The following is a 24,021-nucleotide window of genomic DNA, read 5'->3' on the forward strand; positions in this document are numbered from 1 at the left end:
TTCTTCTTCATCCTTTGTCCTCATCCCTCCCTGACATGTCTCTCCCTCCTTTTCTCTGGAAACCAAGAAACCTGGATTTTAATCCTCTCTGTGCAGTTAGCTCTGGGTCTTTAAGCAATCGCTTAGCATTCCTCTCTGCCTTAACTTTCTTACTAAATGAAAAATGGCCATCTGGGCAGTAGGCACAGGCAAGGAGGATGGCAGTCACTGGTCTCTAAGTTCCCTTCCTGTGTTGTTACTCTGTCCACCCTTCCCTGGGGTCTCCCATCTGGCAACCTACATGGGTTTGCCTTTTTAAGGCAAAGCCAGGTACTTCATAACCTCTCTTTTCATAGCTTTGCCCATTTCATCTCCAGCAAAATTTACCTTGTCAAACCCTGAGACCTGACTCGACCTTCCAAGATTATTGATAATGTATTGCATACACCCCGAGCAAAACAATATCAAGTTTATGTAATTTGTAAGAATAAGACTTGGCGTCTAAGGGACCCATATAATTATCCTCGCTTATTCATTGTGGGATTAATTTAGTATAGAATTTTTGAGTAAGGTCCTAGACATCTCAGTAATAGTAATTTTCCATCACTATTAGATTTAATGATACCTAGTTTGCAAGACCGTGGGGAGGATTAAATAGCTACAAATCATGTAAAATGTCTGGCCCATAATGGCAGCTCAATAACTGCAGTTGCCTTCCTTCCCCATCCCCCCACACACCATGTAAGATTGATGTATACTAACAACCACACCTTGAACATCCTACCATGCACTCAAGGGGGACTGTGATCTTGAGACTAAGGGGGTGGAACTGCACATTGGCCAAGTCCATACGTCTATATGTATGTCATTCACGGAGAATGATACTGGGAATGATGTCTTCAGTCGTCTGGGGCGGGGGGCAGGGGATGCTGTCAGTAGGGCTTAAAATCACACATATCAGCATCCTTCGCCTCTCTTTTCCTAAACATTTGCGGGCATGCTACTTTGTTTTTCCCTTTGAATTGAAGGCTTCATCTTTAGCTTCTCCCTTTCTTATTCAAGCTACATAATTAGGCCAGTCTCATTATCTGAGGCCCACTTCTAACTTTTCCCTCTCAGTATCTTCCTAATACACATGGGAATCCAGCCTAGAGTCCCATGATCTTCCCCTCCATTTTCCCTTAGGCTCATCTCCTATGTTCCTTGAACCTCACTCTGCTCTAGCCAACCCTGACTTCTCTTGATAGTCTCCCTCCATGCTTTGTTCTCGCTCTTTCTCCAGCCTGGGAAGCCACTCTCGCCCTGTCTTTGCTTATCACAATGTTATGCTTTCTTTAGAGCCAACCAAAATCTTTCCAGCTATCTCTCTTCTCTAAGTCACCATAGGCCTTAATCTTTAATTCTGTTTATTTTTTCTCCAGCACGTATTCAGGTCTTATCTTTTCAAACCTACTTGATATTTGATGGGAACAATTCCATTGTACCAATTTTAATATGCCTCACAGCACTTAATGCAGAGCCCTACCCACAGGAGCTGTTCAACAGATAAGTACAAAATTGAACCTAGTCCAGCTGAAAACACTGACAAATTGGGCCTAGATATTGTCATATGATAAAATGAAAACAATGTTGCAGCCACTGCTTTGGATTCTCATGAATAGCAGGGGAGAAGTGGGGTGTGATGGTTTGAAGACTCTGTATCTGAGGTCACTCACTTGAAGTACAAAGTCAAGAAAAAATAGGCTTTCAAATGTGCTTGTTTTTGTAAATAAACAGACAAAGCAACCTGAGTCTTCTTTTCTTAACTGTGTCATCCAGGTAAGTTGCTTAACACTTCTATGGCTCAGTTCCTTTACCTTTAAGCTGGGATGGCAATAAGACCTACATTTGGAAGTTTTGTGAATCTTAAATCTAATGATGTACATGAAGCAGTTAGCAAAATAGCTAATAGATAAAGAACACTTAAAATAGCTTAATATTATTATTAATTATCAGCACCATTCTCTAAAGTGTTAGCTTGTATAAATATCATCTGCCTTCATTCAGCATCAATTTAGTTGCATTGCCTCTTAAAAATTCTGAGTGGTGGTATGACCGCATTTTCTTAAATTAAAAACAAAACCCTACAATTTACTAAACTTCCATAAATTAGGAAAGGACATTACTCAAGTTGCATACCTTCTTTTTAAGAATGTGTGAATTTCGTAGGAGTTAGGTGTAAAAACTAGTGTTTGAAAAATAAATTAAAAATAGGTCTTTAAGAAATTAAAAGTCTGTGTCTTTTGGCATTGCTGCAGCGTAGAAAACGCATCTGCAGCATTTGGAACCAATGGCCACATGGAAAGCTATGGCCCCTAAATCCAGGCTGGACTGATTTCCCCTGAAAGCCACCCACAACTTCAAACACTATTTTCTAAATGCGCCTGCTCCGAGTTTTATTAACTCAAATATTAGACACGATTGAAAAAATTATAGGTAACCTGGCTAATCAAATACATAATCTAAGAATTGTAGAAATTTTTAAAACTAGAATCGATTTTGTAGATAATCTAGATCAAACTCCCAGTTTTGCAGATTAAAATAGTTAAGACACAGAGAGGCCTTAAAATTGTTAGGTAATGAAGGTAGCACAGAAGAGCTCATTGCATCTTTTGGTGCCAGCCTAGGACTTTCTGAATGGATGGCTTTGGCACAAAAGCCAAGAAGACAATGGGGGATCTCTTCAGCTCACAGGCTTCATCAGTTGGTAAGTAGAGAAAGGCCACAAGTTCTAGCAGAATCAAGTGCTCTTTCTCTGTCTCTTTTCGAGGTAAGTACGTTGCCTTTGGAAGGCATGACCCAAGAGCTGACAATAACCTTTTTCTATAGGCTCCATCCAGAAGGCTAGAATATGTCAAAACCCCCAAACCAACCTAAGCAAATCACCCTGAGCTTCATAGTAATACCACAGCCAAGAACACAGCTTTGCAAATGGTCCAAAAGGAAGTCTTTTTTAGTACTTCTGAGACTAAACTCCACTGGAACATCCTTTAAAAATTGATTTTATATCTGAAATCTTCATTTCTACCTTTCACATTTGTTTTCCTCCCTACTTCTCTTTCTCTTTCCAATGATGCAGCTCTCCTATTCCAGATATATAAGCCAAAGGCAAATGGAAGAAGCCACAGGAAGATAGTGTCACTCTCAACATGCAAAAGGTAAAAGTAAAGCTTCATTCAGTGTGTAGAAAGAATGGAGAGAGGGGGGATCATTTCTATGTGTGCATAACTCCCTCCTTTTCCACGTAGGTGAGGGGGGTAAAACTGTTACTTACCAGAACAACTAACATTTGTAGAAAGTGATCTTATTAAATAAAAACCTGCCTTGCTAGGCATAATAATCTAGAATTATCAATCTAATCACATACTAATCTAGAATGTGAGATCTCCTGGGCAATCTGAGGGTAGATAAAGAAACAAGGTGAGACAAAGAAAAGGAGGAGGAGGAAAAGATTCAGTGAGAGGAGGTGAGGCTGAGGTGCACGGTGGTGTCACTGTCCTCGGCGGAAGACATCTCAGGGCAGAGGAGTCTCAATTTCAAACAAGTCTAAGCACAGTTTTAAGTTATGCACTTTATTGTGATCATAAAACCTTTTCCATCTCCTCAGATCTCTAATAAAGTCTAAAAACCATTGTGGAAAGGAGCACAAAACAAATTTCATGTCATGTCTCAGAATGAGATATGGACAGAGCATGTGGGACAACTGAGCCGTAAAATGATGCAATGCAGTGGTAACAAGGGCTCCTACGATAAAAATATAAGAAATCTAGACAGTAGCAGACATCAAAGGATAGGCTTCTACTTGCACAGGGCCTATAAGGAAGGGTTGGTTATTTAAATCTCATGGAACCAGGAGATCCCAGCTAATGGACCTTTCTGAATAACAGAAGAAAGTTATGATTTTGTGTGGAAGAACCCTTCTACCCCAGTGACTTAGGGCTTTCACCACCCAAACATGCCAATAACCCCTAAATGATTTGGCCTATATTCCTAAGGATCAATCACCCTTATCTACTTGGATGCCTTACAGACACTTTAAATTCAGCATGCCCCTGATTTTTTCTTCTCAATTTCCTTCCCAAGTCTGTGTGTCTTTGTTTTCTGCATCTGTGAATGACTTCCTCACCTATCCTACTTATCTTTAACTCTTTTTTCTATTAATACCACAGAGCTCAGAATTTTCACTGCCTAGAATTTTCATCCTAATTTTCACTGCCTGTGTATTATCCCCTTCAGTGTTTTCTCACTTGCTCAGTTTAGCTTGCATGACCTTGTTAAAACCATTATATGTACCTCCTAATAGCTCACTGTCTCTACTCCAGCATATATCAATTATTCTCTAAAATGCAGATCTGATCAAGTCACTTGGTTGCTAAACTTCATGATCCAGCTCTCCATTCTCACAGGTTGAAGCTCTCTGTAGCCTGATTAAAAGGTTTCTAGTAACTGAGTTCTTGCCCCCATTATAAGCTTTATTTCCTGTCAATCCTCATCCTACATGCTGTGTTATAAGGCTATTTTCACCTCGAAATCTTTTTTCCTTATCCTGTCCTTTCCTATAATGACCTTGAGTCCAAGAAACACATTTATTCCTTACCATAATTCAAAATATGGATTAAATATAAAAATAAAAGGTCAGATAAAGCTTTGTGATCTCTCTTTAGATATTTACATGCCTTAATAGTTTAATTCAAAAGAGTAAATAATATGTATGATTCAGCTTATTTAGACACACATGGGAAAGTGCTACAGAAATTGTTAATGACTATTCAAATTATCCCTTACAGGGCTTGACCAATGAAATGGGCACCACTTTCTTATAAGGCAGCATATGTAGTGTAAAAAGCATAGGATATGACTTGCCAATGAAATTTGAGTGTCTGTTTCATCATTCATTGAAGGAGTCTTAGGGTAAATATTTTAATTTTCTGAATCTCATATTTTTCTAACTTGTAAGACAATGTCTTCTTCCCTAGAGTATTATGCAAATCAAATGGAATAGATATATGCAAAGACTGTGTTAGGATGACAAAAAACTCTGCAATGTGAAAGCAGTGTTATGGGAAGAGAATGAGATGTGGAGTCAAAATACATAGTGTTATCGGTGGATTTGTGTCCACAAAAAATGTTAAAGTCCTAACCCCTAGTACTTGTGATTGTGACCTGATTTGGCAATAGGGTGTTGCAGAAGTAATCAAGCTAAGATGAGGTCATTAGGGAAGGCCCTAATACAATTTGGCTGCTGAACTTACAAGAAAAGGAGAAGGTAGAGAAGGCAGAGACATGAGAGAAGGTGATGTGAAGCAGAGATCAGAGTGATGTGTCTACAGGCCAAGGACCACCAAAGATGGCCAGCTATCACCAGACACCAGGAGAGGCAAAGGAAAGACTCTCCCTCAGAGTCCTCAGAAGGAACCAACTCTGCAGACACCTGGAGTTTAGGATTTTAGCTCCAGAACTGTGAGAGAATACATTTCTATCATTTTAAGGTACCCCAGTAGGTGGTAGGACTACGTGTGTTATAAAAGCCCAGGGAAACTAACACACACGGGTATACATTTTAGCTCCATCACTTGCTAGCTCCTTGAATTGGAGTGACATATTCGAGCTCTTCCCCTGACATTTAAGGGACACTTACCTTTCAGTGATAGTTTCTCTGAGGCCACTTGCCACCCCTTTGACCACAGTGCTGGCTTTGGGGGTCAGCACCACCTGAGATATGAAAAACGAGCCCTTCTTTCTTCTCTCAGTGATCGATGCCTGAAGAAACTGGATCAGTTTCTCAGGGTCTGTGGTGTTGGCCCAGGGCGCCGGCATCATCTGCCCAGGCCAGAGAAAGGGCACTTCCAGAGCCACTGGGCTGTGGTAGAAGACCAGGACTTGGTAGTCCTTCTCCCACAAGTACTTTAAACTAACTTCCTGGGCGAAGATTGCTGGGCACATTTTGTTTCCATAGATGTCTTTCAGCATCTGGACCAGTTTTTCATGGTGATATTTCTGCATCCCATAAAAATGGTTGAAGTCCAAGAATACGACCTCCTTATGGTGATCTGTGAGGAAAGCATTGATCTCCTCAAGGCCCTCATTGACTTTGGCACTGAACAAACCATGAGCAAAGTAGAGTTCATTGTCGGGGTCTCTGGGCTTGGTGGAAATTCGAAGATCAAAATAACGGATTCCAGCTCCCAGCTGACCAGTAAAGTTCATTGTTTGAGTGGCTAACCATTTCCTCATGAGCTTTTTGGCTACAGTTCCAAACACAGACACAAAATTCTGGACAGTTTCTGGCTGTTCAGGACCAACTGGAGAGGCTTCATCAATGTAGAAGCTGAAGGAGTCATGAGATCCTATGAGAATAACAAGGCATAATGTGGTTAATTTCCAGTCCTCTGTCCCTCCCACCTTCTCTCCCTCTTGAAGTGTCCATATTTGTCTCTCAAATGAGCCAAAGAAAATGTTAAGTAATATATATCAAATTGATATTTTATGTCTTAGGAGGATCTGTTTTGTAACCTAGGATAGGATGGAGAATACTTCAATATATATAATTTATTATGAAATGAGAAGAAAATTTCTTCTTCTTCAATATTTTTAAATTCAAAACATCATCAACTTCTGAACCAAGAATTTCATGCACTCACTATGGTTTCCATAAAGGTGACACAAGAGATCATTCATAAAATGGAATTTATGAGTACTCACTAGTTCCCCCAAAATTTGTTTACAATTTTACCCTTTCCCTTCATTTTTGGATTGACTTTAAGCCAATTTTACCCTTTCCCTTTATTTTTGGATTCCCTTTAGAGGGCTGAATGAAGAAGCCCTTTTCACAAGTATATAATCTGTGTAGAAACTGTTACATTTGGAAAGTAAAAGAGATAAAAGGACTAGAGGAAAGAAGGAATAAGAAGACAGCACAATGCCGATATGTTTTACTTCATTCCCAACTTTGTATTTGAGCAATTGTGAACTTAAATGAGGCCACAGACTTTTCACATATTGAATAAACAATGATAGATTTTTTTGCAAGTGAACACAACTGACAGTATTTAAAAATTAACTCATAGACTCTTTTCTTCACAGATACTTTCTCTCAATAGTAAAAACTCTTCTTGGTGTTGGCTTCCAAATTTAGAAGAATTTTTTCCTATTAAGAACCAGGACTATTTATTAATTCTTTATTTTTGACAGTTACAAATATCAAGACTCCAGAAATGTAGCAACAGAGATGTGTACATTTGCCTATAAGCATAAAATACCATTTAAAATGCGATTGGGACCCAATAAAAAAAATTGCTTCAAGGTTGAGTTTTTTTTTTAAGGCCTCCTTTAATTTTCTTAGTCATGACCTGCTAAATAGCTAAAACTAAATTAATGTACCCTGGATGTTTCATATATTGGAAAGGGCAGATGTACTTCAAATTCTGACATCCTTTCCTGTTCCCTGACCTTGCTCCAGTACCTTATTCCCTTCTCTTACTCAGGCTTCCTTTGAGTATACTTTGTTGCTGATTTAGGTCCCTTGAAGCACATGTTTTTGTAGTTCTTTCACTCTTCCAAACAAAAGTCACATACACATCTATACACACAAACACAGACACACACCTTTGAGTTCATATATGTACCACCTCAGGATTTTGCTCTGATAAGCTCTTTGAAGCAATTATTTTTTTCAATGGTGAAATATTTATCTACATCTGCATTCCACATTTGTATCTATATCTACATCTATATTTATATATCTCAATTTACCCATAGAAATTACAAGCACCTGGATTTCAGATACCAGGGTGTGTTGTCTGAGAAAATGGTACAGATGCTACCTCACAATGATCAGATTTTTCTTAAAACAATGAAAGGTAGCCCAAATGTACAGACATACCATGTTAATTTAATCTGAAGCTATATGATTTGTTTATATTTAGCAGATGCTATAGAAAGAAATAAAATGTCAGCCTTTTCTAAATAAGCAAAACTGGCCATTCATGTCTAGAATTGGCAAATTTAAATAGGCATTTACATTTTTGCATAGTGATTTGTTATTTGGTTTCAGTTGATTGCTAATTTCGATGAAGAAGCTAAACAAAAGTACCATAAAAGTTTATGAAGAATTATAATTGAATAATCTAAGATTCACAAAGTAATAAATTTTAAAAGAACAAACCCTCAAAATAAGTGTCAAAAATGTTAATTTCCAGGCATGTGGAGGAAAGGGGAATGAAAGTGACTGGTTACCTCTATCATCTCATCGAAGGCATACTTGGTAGCAGACATAAAGGGAATTAAATATAACTGGCTTTCTTTCCCTAGAAATGAATAGTTCTTTGCTTTCAACATAGCTTTAGTTTCACCTATCATATGGTTCAACGGCATATAAACGAAAAACAAAAATCTTAGGCAAGGATGTCATCAGTTTTGAAAATACTGTGAAAGGTCATTATAGATTCTAGATCACATTATTTGCTGACCTTCGAGAAAAGTAGATTATTAAGGTCAAAATAAGGGAATATTAAAAATAAAAACAAAAATAAAACAATCATTAGGAGAAGCCAGCAGTGCCTTCATCACATTCATTTTAAGCTAGAGAACTCCAAGGTGTGTGCTCAGCACGTGGTGTAGGACGGTGAAGAAGGCAGAAGAACCCCTTGAGCTCAGAATTTCAAGATCAGCCTGAGCAAGAGCAAAACCCATCTCTAGTAAAAATAGGAAAAATGAGCCAGGCCTTGTGAGGAAGCTCCTGTTGTCCCAGCTACTCCAAAGGCCGAGGCAGGTAGATCATCTGTGCCCAAAAGTTTGAGGTTGCCATGAGCAAGGCTGACACCAGAGCACTGTAGCCTAGGCAACAGAAAGAGACCCTGTCTTAAAGAAAATAATAATAACAACAATAATAATAATTTCATTTGGAATAACACTCCCTCCTACTTTTAAAATTTTCACTAAACCATTAAGTTTTCTATTTATTTGAACTTAAAACAAAAATATGAGAGTACTTTATGACCTTTCAATAATTGAGAGGAAAAGTATGGCCTAACCTTGTGTCTTTAAAACCGGAGGGAGGGGTTCATAAAACAGGTTTCTCTGTTCATGAAACTCTCTGCTTTCCCTAGTCTAATATTTGGCTTCTGTGCTGGCTTGGTATTCCTGGGCTCCTGACCTCTTATTCCCTCTCTCATCTACAGCCTTATAATCATAACTTGGACCTGATACTTAATGTTGCTCCTCTGATTCTAAATTTAGCTTCTCAGTTTTGGCTCCCATTTGTACTTTCTCCTCAGACAAGGGCTGGCCACTCCCATTATGAACCCAGTCCCATCAAGCTCTGCCTCTGAATAAGCAAATATAATTTTAAAAGGCAATTTTCATTCATTTCTTGGAAACAGGCACTTTGGTTCATTTTTCCTTGGTCTGATAGATTGTTTTCTCATTCAGGCAATGTGGGGGGCACATTTCTAAGATGGCCTTAACAATCCCTGACCTCCTAGCATTTATAACTTTCTTCCCAGTTGTGGGCTGAATTTACAACTTGCTTCTAATGAATTAAATAAGATAAACATGAAGGGATGCCACTTTTGAGATTAGTTTATAAAAGATTGTTACTCTGTCTTACTACTTTCTCCCTTGCTTTGATAAGCAAATAGCCAAGTTGGAGAGACCCGGGTGGTAAAGAAACAGGAGTGACTTTAATAAAATTAAAAGTCATTTTTAAAAGTCATTTCATTTTCAAGCTGAGGGCTTCAGTTCAACAGCCCTCAAGGGGCTGAGTCCTGTCAGCACCCCTGAAGAATCCTGGAAGCACATCCTGCTCCAGTGGGATTTGGTTGCCATCTTGCAAGAGAAACTGAAGCAGAAGACACAGTTAAGCCATGTTTGGACTTCCGACCCATGGAAACCCACAGAAACTCTGTTGTTTTAGCCACTAAGTCTGAAGGTAACTTTTTACACAACAATATAGGCAACAAAAATACAGGTCATAGCAACTCTTTGGGATTAATAAGGGAATTTGTGGTCTATGGACCCGACTACCTAATATGAGAACTTGGAATTTTAATAAAGATAAATGAATTTAATTGAAATGTTATACGTATTTCTTTATGCTTGTTAACTATATATCAGGTAAGAGAAAGAAATAATAAAAATAAAGAAAGTTGGTTTAAAAAGTCTTCTTGAATACACAAATGGAGTTACTACATTCTGCATACTATTATGGATCATCTTAGAGGCATCTGATCTAACCATGGTACAGAGCATCCATTTAGCAGGGTAGAATATGTGGGACCATATCTTATGGCTTCTGTAGTACTAGACTGAGCTTTTCACCTTATCAATTGGCATGACTGGAGGAATTCTAAGATGGCCCCTAAAACTTCATCTCCAGGTTTACGTGACCAGTGTAATCCCCTTCCCTTGAGTGTGGGGACTATGGTGGGATATTATTCTTGTGATTATGTTACATTATGAAATAAGATTTTTCAAAAGATATAATTAAGGTCTCTACTCAGTTGACTTTGAATTAACCAATGAGAGATTATTCTTAGGCCTGACCTAAAGAAGTTAAGGTTTTTAAAAGATGCAACATGAAGCAATAAATGTTTTCATGATGGTCTTAAGAAGCAAAACACAGTATTGTGGAGGGGATCATATGGCGGCTGAAGGGATTAATAACTTACCAAAGTGGTATGAAAATTACTTTCAACTGAAAATATCTGAACACATAGCAGCAGTAGGAAAAAAATGGCCTCCGGAAAATATAATTGCCATTGACTCCCCTCCCAGGAATTTCCTAATTGAGTAAAGACTGCCTGCCCCTTAGCAACAGAAAGCACAAATTCATCCATCATTAGCATCAAAAAGTCCAACAGAACCTTCTTGGCTCGGTGCCTGTAGCTCAGTGAGTAGGGTGCCAGCCACATGCAATGAAGCTGGCAGGTTTGAGCCCAGCCCAGGCCTGCTAAACAGCAATGACAGCTACAACTAAAAATATCTGGACATTGTGGTGGGTGCCTATCGTCCCAGCTACTTGGGATGCTGAGGCAAGAGAATCACTTGAGCCCAAGAGTATAAGGTTGCTGTGAGCTATGATGCCATAGCACTCTATGGAGGGCAACAAAGTGAGACCCTGTCTCAACAAATAAGTCCAATAGAACCTTGTATACTTTCCCATTGAAACCTTAACCATTTTGTTAAGTATATAAGCTTTTGTTCCTGGTTATTAGGTGAGTTACTCATCACTGAGCTCTCCTGAATACACACAGTCCATGTATAAATATAACTGGTCTTTTCTCCTTCTAATCTATCTATTGTGAGTTAATTTGTAGGCCATCAATCACTGGACCCAAGGTGGAAAGGGAAAAGTTTTCCTCCAAACATACTGAACAGCAAACAACCTCTAGAGCTGAGGTCCCCATCCTATAGCTCAAAACACCATATTCTGTCAACAACCAGCTAATTTGTGAAAGGAGCCTGCGCCTCAGAAGAGATGGCAGTCTTGGCTAACACTCTGATTTCAGCCTGGTAAGAGCCTGAGCAGAGAACTCAGCTACTTCACATCCAGATTCCTGATTCACAGAAAATGTGGGGTACTAAATTTGTATTGCTTTAGCCACTATATTTGTGGAAAGTTTTAATGCCACAGTAGAAAAATAACACATTTGGTAAACTACATGTATAAATTCATTAAACATCACTTAAAATTATCTGTATATGTAGCGTCATACAGGCATTACAGTGGAGTTGAGACAATAAATGCAAGCACATGTAGTGAGAACAAGATGGCGTCTATCAGGGTGGGGCAGACAAGACCCTGCTGGTCTGGTCACTTCTTGGCTCTCATTCCTCCTGTTTGGTAAATTTAGCTCCCACCCTAAAGCTGCCCATGTTGAACAGTTTAGAAATTAATTTTTGAATTGCAAATGTTTTAGTAGATTGTCACTGAGTTGTGCTGATTACTATTTAAAATAAAGGTTATTGTGATCTTTACCAAACCATTATGTATAAAACTATGATTTTATGCCTGTAATCCTAGCACTCTGGGAGGCCAAGGCAGATGAATAGCTTGAGCTCATGAATTTGGGACCAAGTTGAGCAAAAAAGAGACCTCTGTCTCTACTAAAAAAAAAAAAAAAATAGAATAACTGAGGCAAGAGAATCACTTGAGCCCAAGAGTTGGAGGTTGCTGTGAGCTATGATGCCAAGGCACTCTATCCATGGTGACGGCTTGAGGCGCTGTCTCAAAAGAAAACCAAAACACAAAACTGCGATTTTGGAAATAGGAGAGCTGAGCAGTTGAATCTCCGGCCTTCTGACAAATAAACTTTGATGGACCTATCCCTATCTCTGTGAGTTGACCGACTTTGACAGGCACATGAACTCTCTTGATCCCGTAACATAAACGTAGGTATTAAGTTAGTCTTAGACTTCATATGTAAAGGGATACAGTGGTGATATAATTACGTTATTCTTATTAAAAGCCTCCAATGTTTGAAAGTAAGTTAGCTTCTCTGTGTGGAAAATTATATCTATAATTGATTACCTTTTGCGAATATGTTTGCTTCAAATGGTCCACCTCACGGAAATAATTTTTACAATCTCTTAAATTCATTCATTCAAGCTTTATCAAGCATCTGCTATGACTGTGCTAAGCACTAGACAAGCATTGCTCACATCCCCATGAATTTACAGCTTAACGGGTGATGCACATAGGTAAATAACTATAGCATAGTTCTGCAACCATTTAGGGGAACATATTGGGTAGCATGAGGTAGGAAGGAGAAAACGTGTGATGATTGATTATCAATGGGCTTATGCAAATAATTTTAAATGAATGGGCTGAATGAAAAAGTAGCTCAGCTTTTTGGGCTAAATGATAAAAGGCTTTTGGAAACTACGTGAACAGAGTACAGCATGGGAACACCTACAACTGGCTGTGTTTGCCTTAATTTCTCAGTAAGGAGTAATTGGAAATAAAAAAAAAAATAGATGCGATCTTTGCCCTTAAGAGACTCCTAAGTTAATCAGTAAGGTTGGGTATAGACACAAAAAATAAATCCTTATACTAGATAGCATTCTTACATCTTTTTTTTTTTGAACCTGCCCCCTCTGGCATATGAAGCCGGCGCCCTACCCTTTTGAGCCATAGGCGCTGCCCCCATTCTTATATTCTTGCAACATATTTTTCTGAGCATGAACTCTGTCCGAGGCACTTAAGATTAAGCAGGGGGGGATAAAGACAATCCATTTGGATGTGGAAGAAAAATATTAGCACTTCCATTTTTATTTAGATTTATCTTAAAATTAGAAAAAAATTAAGCTGTAGTAAATTTTTATACATGTACTGCCTCTATTCCTTCCAGGGGACTCAAGGTTTCTTACAAAAACGGTGGGAATTCTACCAGCCTTAACAGAGCCCTCATTCATGAATGATATTGCACTGTATCACAGTTTGCTATCATGTCGTGACTGCTCAAGCGGATTTTAGAATGATTATCCATGTACTTGCAAAATAAACATTTGGTTTTAAAACCAATATTTTTAAATTAAAAAGGTCCAGACTAAAGATAATTCAAATAAGCAAACAAGAAAACTAAAACTAACACCTCTGCTTTCACGGGTCACATTGTTACAGTTTTAGTAATAGAAATGCAACTAAAATAACATGAAATTACTAAGAAGACTCCCAGACTTGTGGACTCACTTTTACTATTGTTAACTATGAACCTTACCCTAAGTATATATAGCATGCTTTGAAATGCTAACTCGTGATAGGATGATGACACTACAATAAGAAATACATTGCGAATTATGTGTTTCAACTTTATTTGTATAGTTCTTAAAGAAGATTAGAATGAAGGAACTAAATGGAAAGGACTGGAATTAGAAGGTCGGACACAGTGGCTCACACCTGTAATCCTAGCACTCTGGGAGGCTGAGGAAGGTGGCTCGCCTAAGCTCAGAAGTTCAAGAGCAAGAGTGTGACCTTGTCTCTACTAAAAAGAAAAAACTAGTCAGGCCTTGTACTCTGAAGGCTGAAGAAAGAGGATTGCTCGAATCCAAGAATTTGAGGTTGCTATGAGCTATGACACCACCGCACTCTACCCATGGCCACAGAGTGAGACTCTGTTTCACAAAAAAAAAAACCACCAGATACAGAGAGACCAGTTAAAGCCTGTTGAAATGCTAGTGATTCTAGACATAGAACATCTCTGAAACAAAACACTATTGAAACACACGAGCCTCCAGTCCTTCTCCCCACATTGCAAGACACTGGCATCAGGAAACACCACACAGCAAAAACATAAATGACTAGAGACCCCAATTCCCCTGATTTGATGAATTCACATTGTATGCCTGTATCAAAACATTGCATGCACCCTATAAAAACATACAGATATTGTGTACCCATAATAATTAAAAAATTAAAATTGAAAGATCAGCTAACAGACACCACTTTCTACAGCTTCCTTGCTTACTTCCCACGGCCCTACTGGGAAGCGAGTCTTAGCAAGGTGAGAGTAATCAAGCAGCCCATCTCCTTCCTGCAGATGCTAAAACAGACGTATGAGATGTATCTGAGTTTCTGGGCAACAAATGTTAATTTGCACAAGGTAAAAGTACCGGGTAAACTATGCTGTATTTTTGCAATTGAAGTCAATTTTTCCAACATAAGAAGAGCTTCTGTGGGCATACACAAAGATACCCAACCGTTGCTGAAGGCGCTTGTAGGCTTTCTGCGCTCAAAACAGTTGCACATCGAAGAACCGTTCTGTCAGTCAGCACCATATCTGCTGGTGGTGCTGATAATAATAACATCAGAAGCTTCAAAGGTTAAAAATGACCTCCCATGAAAAAAGAAGTTCTGATCAGTATAATTTTTGCGATGACTTGGTTTCTTTTAAATTTTCTAAATTTCTAAAAACACACACATACATGTTATATATGGTAAGTTCTACTTAACTAAAAGTTTTTACTCTGATGTTTTCCTTTCATCACTGAGTTTTGTTGAATGTATTCACCCACATAGCTACGACTACAATAGAGATACAGTACATTCCCACCACATGGGTCATCCCCACCATCTCTTTGGCAAATTCTCCTACATCCTTCCTCAGATCCAGGCAACCACTAATCTGTTTTATACCACTCTAGAGTAGTTTTGAATTCTCTAAAATTCTATATTAAAAAAAAACTATACAATATATACTTTTTTTTTCTTTAGAGTATATTGTTATATGTGTCAGTAATATTTTGCTTTTCACCACTGAATGGTATTCCATAACTTACAAACACACAATCAGTTCAACCATATTTTTGTTTTTGAGCATTTGGTTTATTTTCATTGTCAGCTTTTTAAAACAAACCTGTTCATCTGTGGATATTTTTTCCTGGGGACATAAGCTTTCCTTTCTCTTGTGTAAATCCTAGGAGTAGAATTGCTAGAATAAATAAGTGTATGCACATTGTAAGCAAGTGCCAAATTTCTCAAAGAGATGATCTCATGTTTCTCCCAGGAATACATGAGACTTTCAGTGATTCTACATCATGCCAGCGGTTGGTAATGGCAGTTTTTTTAGTATTAGCCATTTGAGTGGGTGCATATCAGTAGCTCAGGGTGGTTTTAATTTGCAGACCCCTGACAACTAAAGATAATAAGGAACTTTCTATGTGCTTATTTGACACTTGATTATCTTGTACTTTCAATTTGTTTATTCAAAATTTTGCTCATATTTTTATTTGGTTGTCTTCTAATTATCGAATTCCAGAGTTCTTCTAGAAACAAATATTTTTTTTCCTTCAAGTGTGTGATTTGATTTCATTTTCTCAATGGTATCTCTGAAGAGCAAACATTTCAATTTTGGTGAAACTCAATTTTTATTTTTTATTTTATGATTTGTGCTTTTTCCCTAAGAAATACTTGCTTAGCCCAAAGGGGAAAAGTTCTTATGTTTTCTCATAGAAGTTTTTATAGTTTCAGCTTATACATTTGAGTCCACCATCCATTTTGAGTTAATTTTTGTACATGAGATGGGATGAGGGTCAAAAGGTTCGAAAGAACATCCAGTTGTACCAACTTTATTTGTTAAAAAGATTTCCTTTTTTTCCATTGAATTACTTTCGGTCTAGTTGCTGAAATTAATTGACCATATATATATGGGTCTAGTTCTAGAATGCCTAGTTAATGTCCAGATTTCCCTGTGCGCCAGCACCCTAGTATCTGGGTAACTGTGGTAGGCAGCTCTAAAACACACCCCAGCGGTCCCTGCTGCCTAGTTTTCTCACCCTGTTGTAATCTCTTCCCTGTGAAAGTGGGCTGTAACTAGCGATTCACTTCTAGTTTACAGCGAAAGTAATGGAAATTACTTATGAGAGTAAGTTAGGAAAAGACCTTGGCTTCCATCTTTATCTCTCTCTAGTTGGGTTTCTCTATTTCTTTTTTTTTTGTTCTCTTTATCCCCCCAACTTTTTCCTTCTCATTTTCAGATACCATGCTGAGGATGCTTGAGTAGCACAGGAGAGGCCCAGGTGGCAAGGAGTCAAGGCCTGCCAGCCACGACATGAGTAAGCTTGGAGGCAGATCTGAGCCTACCAGCAATCATGTGAGTGAGCAGATTCTCCAGCCACGGTCCAGCTTTCAGGCACCCGTAGTACTGAAGCAACTTGAATGCAACGTCATGAGAGACTCTGGGTCAGAGACACCCAGGCAAGCTGTGCCTCAGTTACAGCCACAAAATGTATGGGATAATAACTGTCTGCAGGTTTAAACTACTAAGTTTTGGAGTAATTTTTAACATAGAAGTAGATAACTAATACTAATACTGAAGCTTCCAAATAAGGCTTGAAATGAGGGAGTATTAATTTTTCTACTTCAACCCTCTATTTTAGAATTGTTTTTAGCTATTCTAGGTCTTTTGTATTTACAGATAAATTCTAGAATCAGCCTATAAATACATACAAAGAATCCTGGTATATTTTAAGTGAGAATATATTCAATCTGTAAGTCAACCAGAGATAATTGACATCTTAGTAATACCGAGTCTTCCAATACATGGTATGTATATCTAGATTTATTTAGAACTTTTAAAATATCTCTTAACAATGTTGCACAACTTTTATGTATTCTGTTATATTTCTGTCATAATTTCTGTTATAAAATTAATATGAGATAGATAGTAAGGGCTAACTCTCCTCCATTCCGTATCTTTTCAGTATTACTTATAAAGGCTTTTTGGAATGATCTTCCAGTAGGTCTCTGAGTTTAGCCATGCTCCATTTCAAATTCTACAAAATTATGGGTTTAATAAACATCAAAGAAAATGTATCAAGCCAATTTTGTCTGAGAACCTTCAGACCAAAAAGGCCCAGTGGTGCTCTGAGGTTTGACATGCCCATGAATGTTCAGTTCCAATAGTCACATCCTGACCTTGGAATTCAGGCTCTGACTCAGTCAAAACAGAAAGTGCTTTTCTCCTCGCTTCAGCAGAGCACTGAGCTTGTTCCTGACAGTCCTATGTGTAATTCATCACGTTTCCTTCTACTTGCCTGTTCTGTTCTTGTTATTTGCCACCTGTGTTTTCAAGCAATAGGTTTCTGCATGTTTGTTACCTTGGTAGTGACCATGGCAGTGGGGAAGCATACAGACCTTCCATCTATGAACCAAAAAAAACTGCTTCTGGGTGAGGTTCTGAGAGGGTGGATTTGTTTTCTGAGGTCCTTGCCTGGGGTGGAAGAAAGCCAGATGACACTTTATATGGGAAGAAATGGAGTTCTGGAGTGAAGCTTATACTCATGTCTTCCCTTATAAAGTTCGTATCTTAGTCTTCTTTCTGACCCACATGCATTTCCTCCTCTGTGAAAAAGCCTTTTTCCACTCATGATCACCTTTCCTTCCCCTGAATTCACAGTTCAACTGGTCTGCAGCTCCCCATTTTCAAGTAGTAATTGCTATTGGATGTTGTTACTAACACTTGTCATGTGCATTGAATTTTTTTCCTGGCTTTATATCGTGGTCCACACCTGCAATCCCCCATGTATACACACTTGATTTCAAACAAAATGACATGCTTTCTAAAGGAAAAAAAGACAAAACCCTATGCCTTATCGTTCTGTTTCCATTACTGTATTTGATTCAATTCAGAAGTCATGTGGCTCACAGGGGATTCTCTATAAAAGTGAAATACCTAGACCACTTCCACTAGGAATCATTTTTTCAGATTAGGCCATCATTAGCTCTCTTCTTTTTTACCATGCCCTACTCCTGTTCTCATATTAGGCTAGAAAATCTTCCCCAAGTTTGGTTCCATCTTCAACCCACTGTAATGAGGCCATCATTATTGTAACTTACATAAGGCTTCAGTGAAATACCATTGATGACTACTAACAAAAACCTACCAGGCACTTCCATGACCTCATTGCTAAATCCCACCAAGGAGCTTGGCAGGCATTCAGTTCCTGAGGTTGAATAAACAATATTTGCTCTCACTGTACTCACTTCTTGAAACATTTTCCTCCTTTGGTTCATTGGACATGGCTCTTTCTTTTCTCCTGTCCCTGTGACTGTCCATCCTCAGTTTCCTGCACTGCCTCCTGTTGCTTTTTCAATTCCTAAATGAAGGGATGGCCCAAAGCTCTGTTTAAAAACTCAGCTTGCTTCATACTTTTTTCTTGGTCATAGCATCCATCTCTTTAGCCTCCTTTGCCTTTCCATAAATGTGTCAAACATTGATATCATCTAATTTGATCTGAATTTCAAACCTCCTGTGTGCACACCAGGCAGCCAAATTTTATTACTGCACAGATATCTTAAATGTCCCAAACAGACCTTAACATCTTCCCCTTCAGATCTGTCCCTTCTCATGTGTGCACTATCACATTTAATTATCTCATCATCCAGCAGGGCATGATGGCTCATACCTGTAAACCTAGCACTTTGGAGCCAAAGGTGGATGGATTGCTTGAGCTCAGGAGTTCAAGACCAGACTAAGCAAGAGCAATACACAGTGTCTACTTAAAAAAAAAAAAGCCCAAATTAGAAAAACTAGCCTGGTGTTGTGATGGGTGCCTATAGTCCCAGGTGCTCAGAAGGCTAAAGTAAAAGGATCACTTGAGCCCAGGACTTTGAGATTACTGTGAGCTCTGATGCCATGTCACTCTACCCAGGGCAACAGAGAGCAACAGAGTGAGATTCTGCCTTAAAATAATAATAGTAACAATAATAATTCTCATTTATCTCATCCTCCTTAAATCTTATCCTTGGGTTCCTTTTCCATTTTTCCTTATGTCTCAAATCTCCCATACAATCAGTCTTCAAGTTGTGCTATTTCAAGTTACATATTGTGTAAAGGTATGAATCCTCTTCATCCCAATCCTCTCTCAGAGCTGTTCTGTTCTTATCTATTCCATTGCTATTGGTCGAGTTTTCTATGGGAGCCACTGAGATAGGTTTCAGGTACTGTTTTGATTCAAACCTCTAGCCTTCTCTTCGTGCCAGTTGCCACCATTCAAATTTTCTCTGTAGGCATTACCCTGCCTTAGACTCTAGAGTGCATTTAAGCTTAGAAAAAAGTTATATAATTTATTCCAGCCCAATGCACTAGCATTCATTAACAAAGTTCCTCTTGCTTTCTGTTCTATTTTCATTAAGAGGACATTTGACTTGGCAATTATTTAGTATTCAACTCTTCTAAAGGAACCATTTGCTTATTTAACCACTTACCATCTTCTTACAAAAGATGGAAATCCCATCACTAAATGCTAGACTGGCAGCTGGGGCCTGGTCATCTGCTGAGTTTGTCTGCCTGTCAACAGTCCTTCAATATCACTGTCTCCAGAGGACTAATTAGCCAGCTCTGTTCCCTGTTACCTTGCACTCCAGCCCTAAACATAGCCCCTTGTGTGGACTCTGGCCATGAGAGGCTACAAACTTGACTGACAGACTCTGACCTCAGCACATGCACCTCTCTGCAGGAGGATACGCATTGTCTCATTCCTGAAAGTATTTAAAACAAATAAATGAAATCTACTCTTGGTTTCTAACTGTACTGGAAGAGAGAAAATGCATACATTATAAAAAACAATTTTGGTTCCTAAATAACTTTTACTAAGTGTGGAAGGCAATCAGTTCTCTTCAATTGTGACTACATGATACTTACCCTGACAGGAAAAAAAAAAAAAACTTTCAAAATAAAATCACTTGGTTCTTACTCAACAGTCTATAGTCAACCTCATTAATCTTTGCATGCCCCATTGATTAAACTGGTCAGTTATTTTGAAATTTTTGGAGACAAGATCACTCCTTATGGCATACAATCTTACCAAATCCTCTACGATGTGATTGAGTCTTTGTGGACAATACAATAGATACCGTGTCATCAGAAATAATGCACAATACGTATCAAAACCAAAACACTTCTAGAACTGAACAGAGAACTGAAAACTCTACACTTGTAACTCAATATGCATATTTCATTTGATATAATACATGTATACAGATACATTTTTTTGAATGTTAAATTAAATCCACACATCTCATAATACACTAAGATTAATTCTTTTGTAAAGGAAAAATCAACATAATCATGCTATGATTTCTACCTGGGCAAATCTGTATCTTTAGCATTGTAGAAGGGTCTCCCCTCAGCACATCTTTAAGAGACAGTAAACTAAGGTAAAAGGAGGTTGCTTTCCTTACCTAAGGCTTTTGACTCAGGGTTCCAGATGCTAAATTTGAGAAGCAAATCATATTGATGACTTCTAGGAGTTGAGTATTTGTCAGAATTTCTATATACTTGTTGGGTCATGGACAGACAGCTGATGAATATAAACAGTGCCTTGTTCAAGAGCACTGGTATTCCCATCAGTGGGAAGAAAAGAGAGCCTACTCCAATTGTCACCCCTGTTGAAATTATTAAGCCCCTTTTCCATATGAATTTTCTTCTAAAGATTATCAATAGAGATGTCAAAAATCATTATAAGCGATCAATGCTGTTGTTTTAAGGAGCACACTTTGAATGGTGGGTTTTAAGGTAACAACGTCTTCTTGCTCTTAAGCTACCCATCACACACTGCCTTTCCTCCTGAGTCCTGAATTTTCTGTGCTTCTGCACTCTGTCTCTGTCCTTTTACACACACAAACATGAGTACACACATACAGAAACACACAGGGACACACATCCATACACCTGCTTACGTGATCTGAGTTATGGTTATAGGAGGACATTCTAAGTTTGGGGAGATGTCATGACACCTGTGTTGGGTGCTATTGGTTGAATACTTCGCTGTGTCAGATACAAACATCTTTCTTTTAATAAAAATACTTATAAAACATTTATTAGTAAGTTTTATAATCATTTATAAAGACTTAATTTGATGCATTTTCTGATGTCATTTAGTTATTAATGCTCATAGAGCTATGGAAGTCCATCTGCACTTCGTAATTAAAAAGCCAAAGCAACACAAGTTCATGGCTGTAAGATTAAGGTGTAGCATATCTGAGCACAAGTAAGTCTGATCCTCTTATCCTTGAGGCCGCCAAGCTACACTTTCTTTCAAATGCCTGCATTTTCAGATTTATAATAATCACCTCTCCAGATGCAGTGCGTCAGGGAGAAGGATGAAACAAGATGACTAAATAATAGAAAAGAGGGGGAGGGCAAGCAATGCAGCAAAGATGAGGAAGAGAAGTGGCATATTTTATTAGCAATATTGGTTTGAGCTATTTTAGCAAGGCCTAAAGAAGAATGTTCATGGGCAAGTAATTTGGGGAATAACCAGAAGGAAACTAGTTCCCTGATACATCCTGTTTTGCCTCAGCCTCCAAAGGGCCTGGACAGCCCAAGGAAGACAACATAGTCTTCTCTTAAAAGAGAGATGTGCTTTATCTATGAGAAACTATAAGAAAACCTGTTCTGTACAGCAAATTCCCTGGTTCTTTCCTCATTCACTGCCCCTAAAATGCTCCACGAAGTTGGAAAAACTGGCTACTCAGGAGGCTTTAGTAGCCTTAGCACAGTATCGTAAGGTCATTTAAAGTGGATCATTCCCCCTTTGCGGGCTGAGCCCCAGCCCCACCAGGCTTCTTGGGCTTATCAAATACACTAAACTCATACCAGTGCAGCCCTTGTGCTTGATAATCCACTGCCTGCAACATTCTGCCCCTAGTTGAGTGCACGCCCAGCACTTTTTCATTCAACTCTCAGCTTAAACGTCACCTTCTTCAATACGCTTTGCTGTGTCTAAAGTATCTACCCCATCCAACCCTCCCCTGCTGCCTGTCAGTCTCTATCACATGATCCACTTGTATTTCCTCCACAGTATTTATCACTAGTTTCAAGTTTCATTTTATTTACTTGCTTATTGTCTATCTTCCCCCACCAGCATTTAAATTCCATGAGAACAAGAACAGAATCTGTATTAATCACTGCTGTATCCCCAACAAAGGGCACAGCAATTGTCACACAAATGATGCTCATAAATATTTCCTGTATGAAATAATACTGTCCCTTCTTTCTAATCTCAATATCTTCACCTGTAAATGGGACTGATAATTCTCTCTACTTATAAAGATTATAAACTAAGTGGTAAGAAATAAACATGGATCACATAGAAAATGCTGAAGACTTACTAGCTTTCCGTGTCACTCCAAATTATAATTTCTACATTATTTACATTGGGCACTAAGCGTCTGGCACATAGTAGGTTCGTTTCTAACACTGGCTGAATGACAAGTGGATAAGAATTGCAACAAAAGGTTCCAGACACCGTGGCTGTTATAAACCTTTAGAACTACTCAAAGAAAATATTGCACAGCTTTTGGGAGGCTTCGGATAGATAAATGTTTTCTAACGCCTTCTCCCTTTTTGACTCCGTGGACTGTGAGCTTCGTTTGTGGTGCCACAAGTCACACTGCTAAGCTAAGCTCATGCATGTGCCATTCCGGATTCTTTTTTTTTTTTTATTGAATGGTAACTATGTACATTAATGCACTTCTGGGGTACAGTGTGTGTTCCTGAGTACCTGCGGCCACAACTGAGAGCTTTCCCTCTACCCAGGCTACCTACAGGTATAGGGGGCTCAGGTGGAAGGCAGTTTGTCCTATGACCATCTCTTCCCCATCTGTATCCTTGACACAGATTCCTAAAATTCAGCATCAACAGCAGCCATTGAAAGAGAAGCAGAGGAGAATCTGTATAACACATAGGTACCATGCAGGACGGGGAAAGAGAGGGAAGCTGGGGAGCCCCCCAGTCAGCCCTGCCTTCCCCCACTATTCTGAAGAAGCAGATTGTTCAAGGCACTGATATATTTCTTTCTTTCTTTTTTTAATTAAATTATCAAGAGGTAGATCATGTATACATTAATGCATTTATGGGGTACAGTGTGCTGATTTCATATGCAATTTGGAATGCTTACATCGAACCTGTTAATATATCCCTCACCTCATTTACTTAATTATTGTGTTAAGACATTTACACTCCATACTTAATAGATCCGACATGTACCCTTGCAATATGCACCATAGGTGTGATCCCACCATTCACCCTCCCTCCATCTGACTTCCCCACTGATTTCTCCAGCAGAACCTCCTGGTAGCGGTAACCCTGGAGTTAGGGCTTAACTAACAGCCTCAAATGTCTGTAACCATAGGAGCAGCTCTGGTTACCTGGGCAGATGGAATGAATAGCCTAGGGAAAGGGCAAGGTCAGATTAGATAAAACCAAACCATATCACTAAAACCAGCTCTTCTGAAAGAGAATAACTCTATTGTATTCTCTCTGTAAGAAGAAAACAAATAGGAAACATGGCAAATAAACAGCCTGATTATTAAATTCTCTTAGATTTGAGAGCCAAGAAGACTTCTGAAGCCTGTTTACCTTTGTTCTCACATGTCAGGCACTATTTGTTTTGCTTTCATGAATAATGAAAATCTGAAATAACACAGCATTACTCTTAATCATGTTTGTGCTACAGAAAGAACATCTCCTTGAAACACAAGCCTTTGATTCCATGATGCCT

At 38.6% G+C, this 24,021-nt stretch overlaps 1 protein-coding gene across 1 annotated transcript in view; it reads right to left on the reverse strand.

The window, feature by feature from the left end:
- PLCXD3 (phosphatidylinositol specific phospholipase C X domain containing 3) overlaps positions 1 to 24,021 on the reverse strand; it is a 164,612-nt gene that overhangs the window by 51,727 nt on the left and 88,864 nt on the right. Inside the window, exon 2 of the mRNA XM_003792956.3 lies at positions 5,657 to 6,365. Within this exon, the coding sequence (XP_003793004.1) occupies positions 5,657 to 6,365 (709 nt within the window). The remainder of the gene's footprint in view (positions 1 to 5,656; positions 6,366 to 24,021) is intronic.

Source organism: Otolemur garnettii, unplaced genomic scaffold, assembly GCF_000181295.1.
Source record: "Otolemur garnettii isolate 467f Iridium unplaced genomic scaffold, OtoGar3 scaffold00063, whole genome shotgun sequence".
NCBI lineage: Eukaryota > Metazoa > Chordata > Mammalia > Primates > Galagidae > Otolemur > Otolemur garnettii.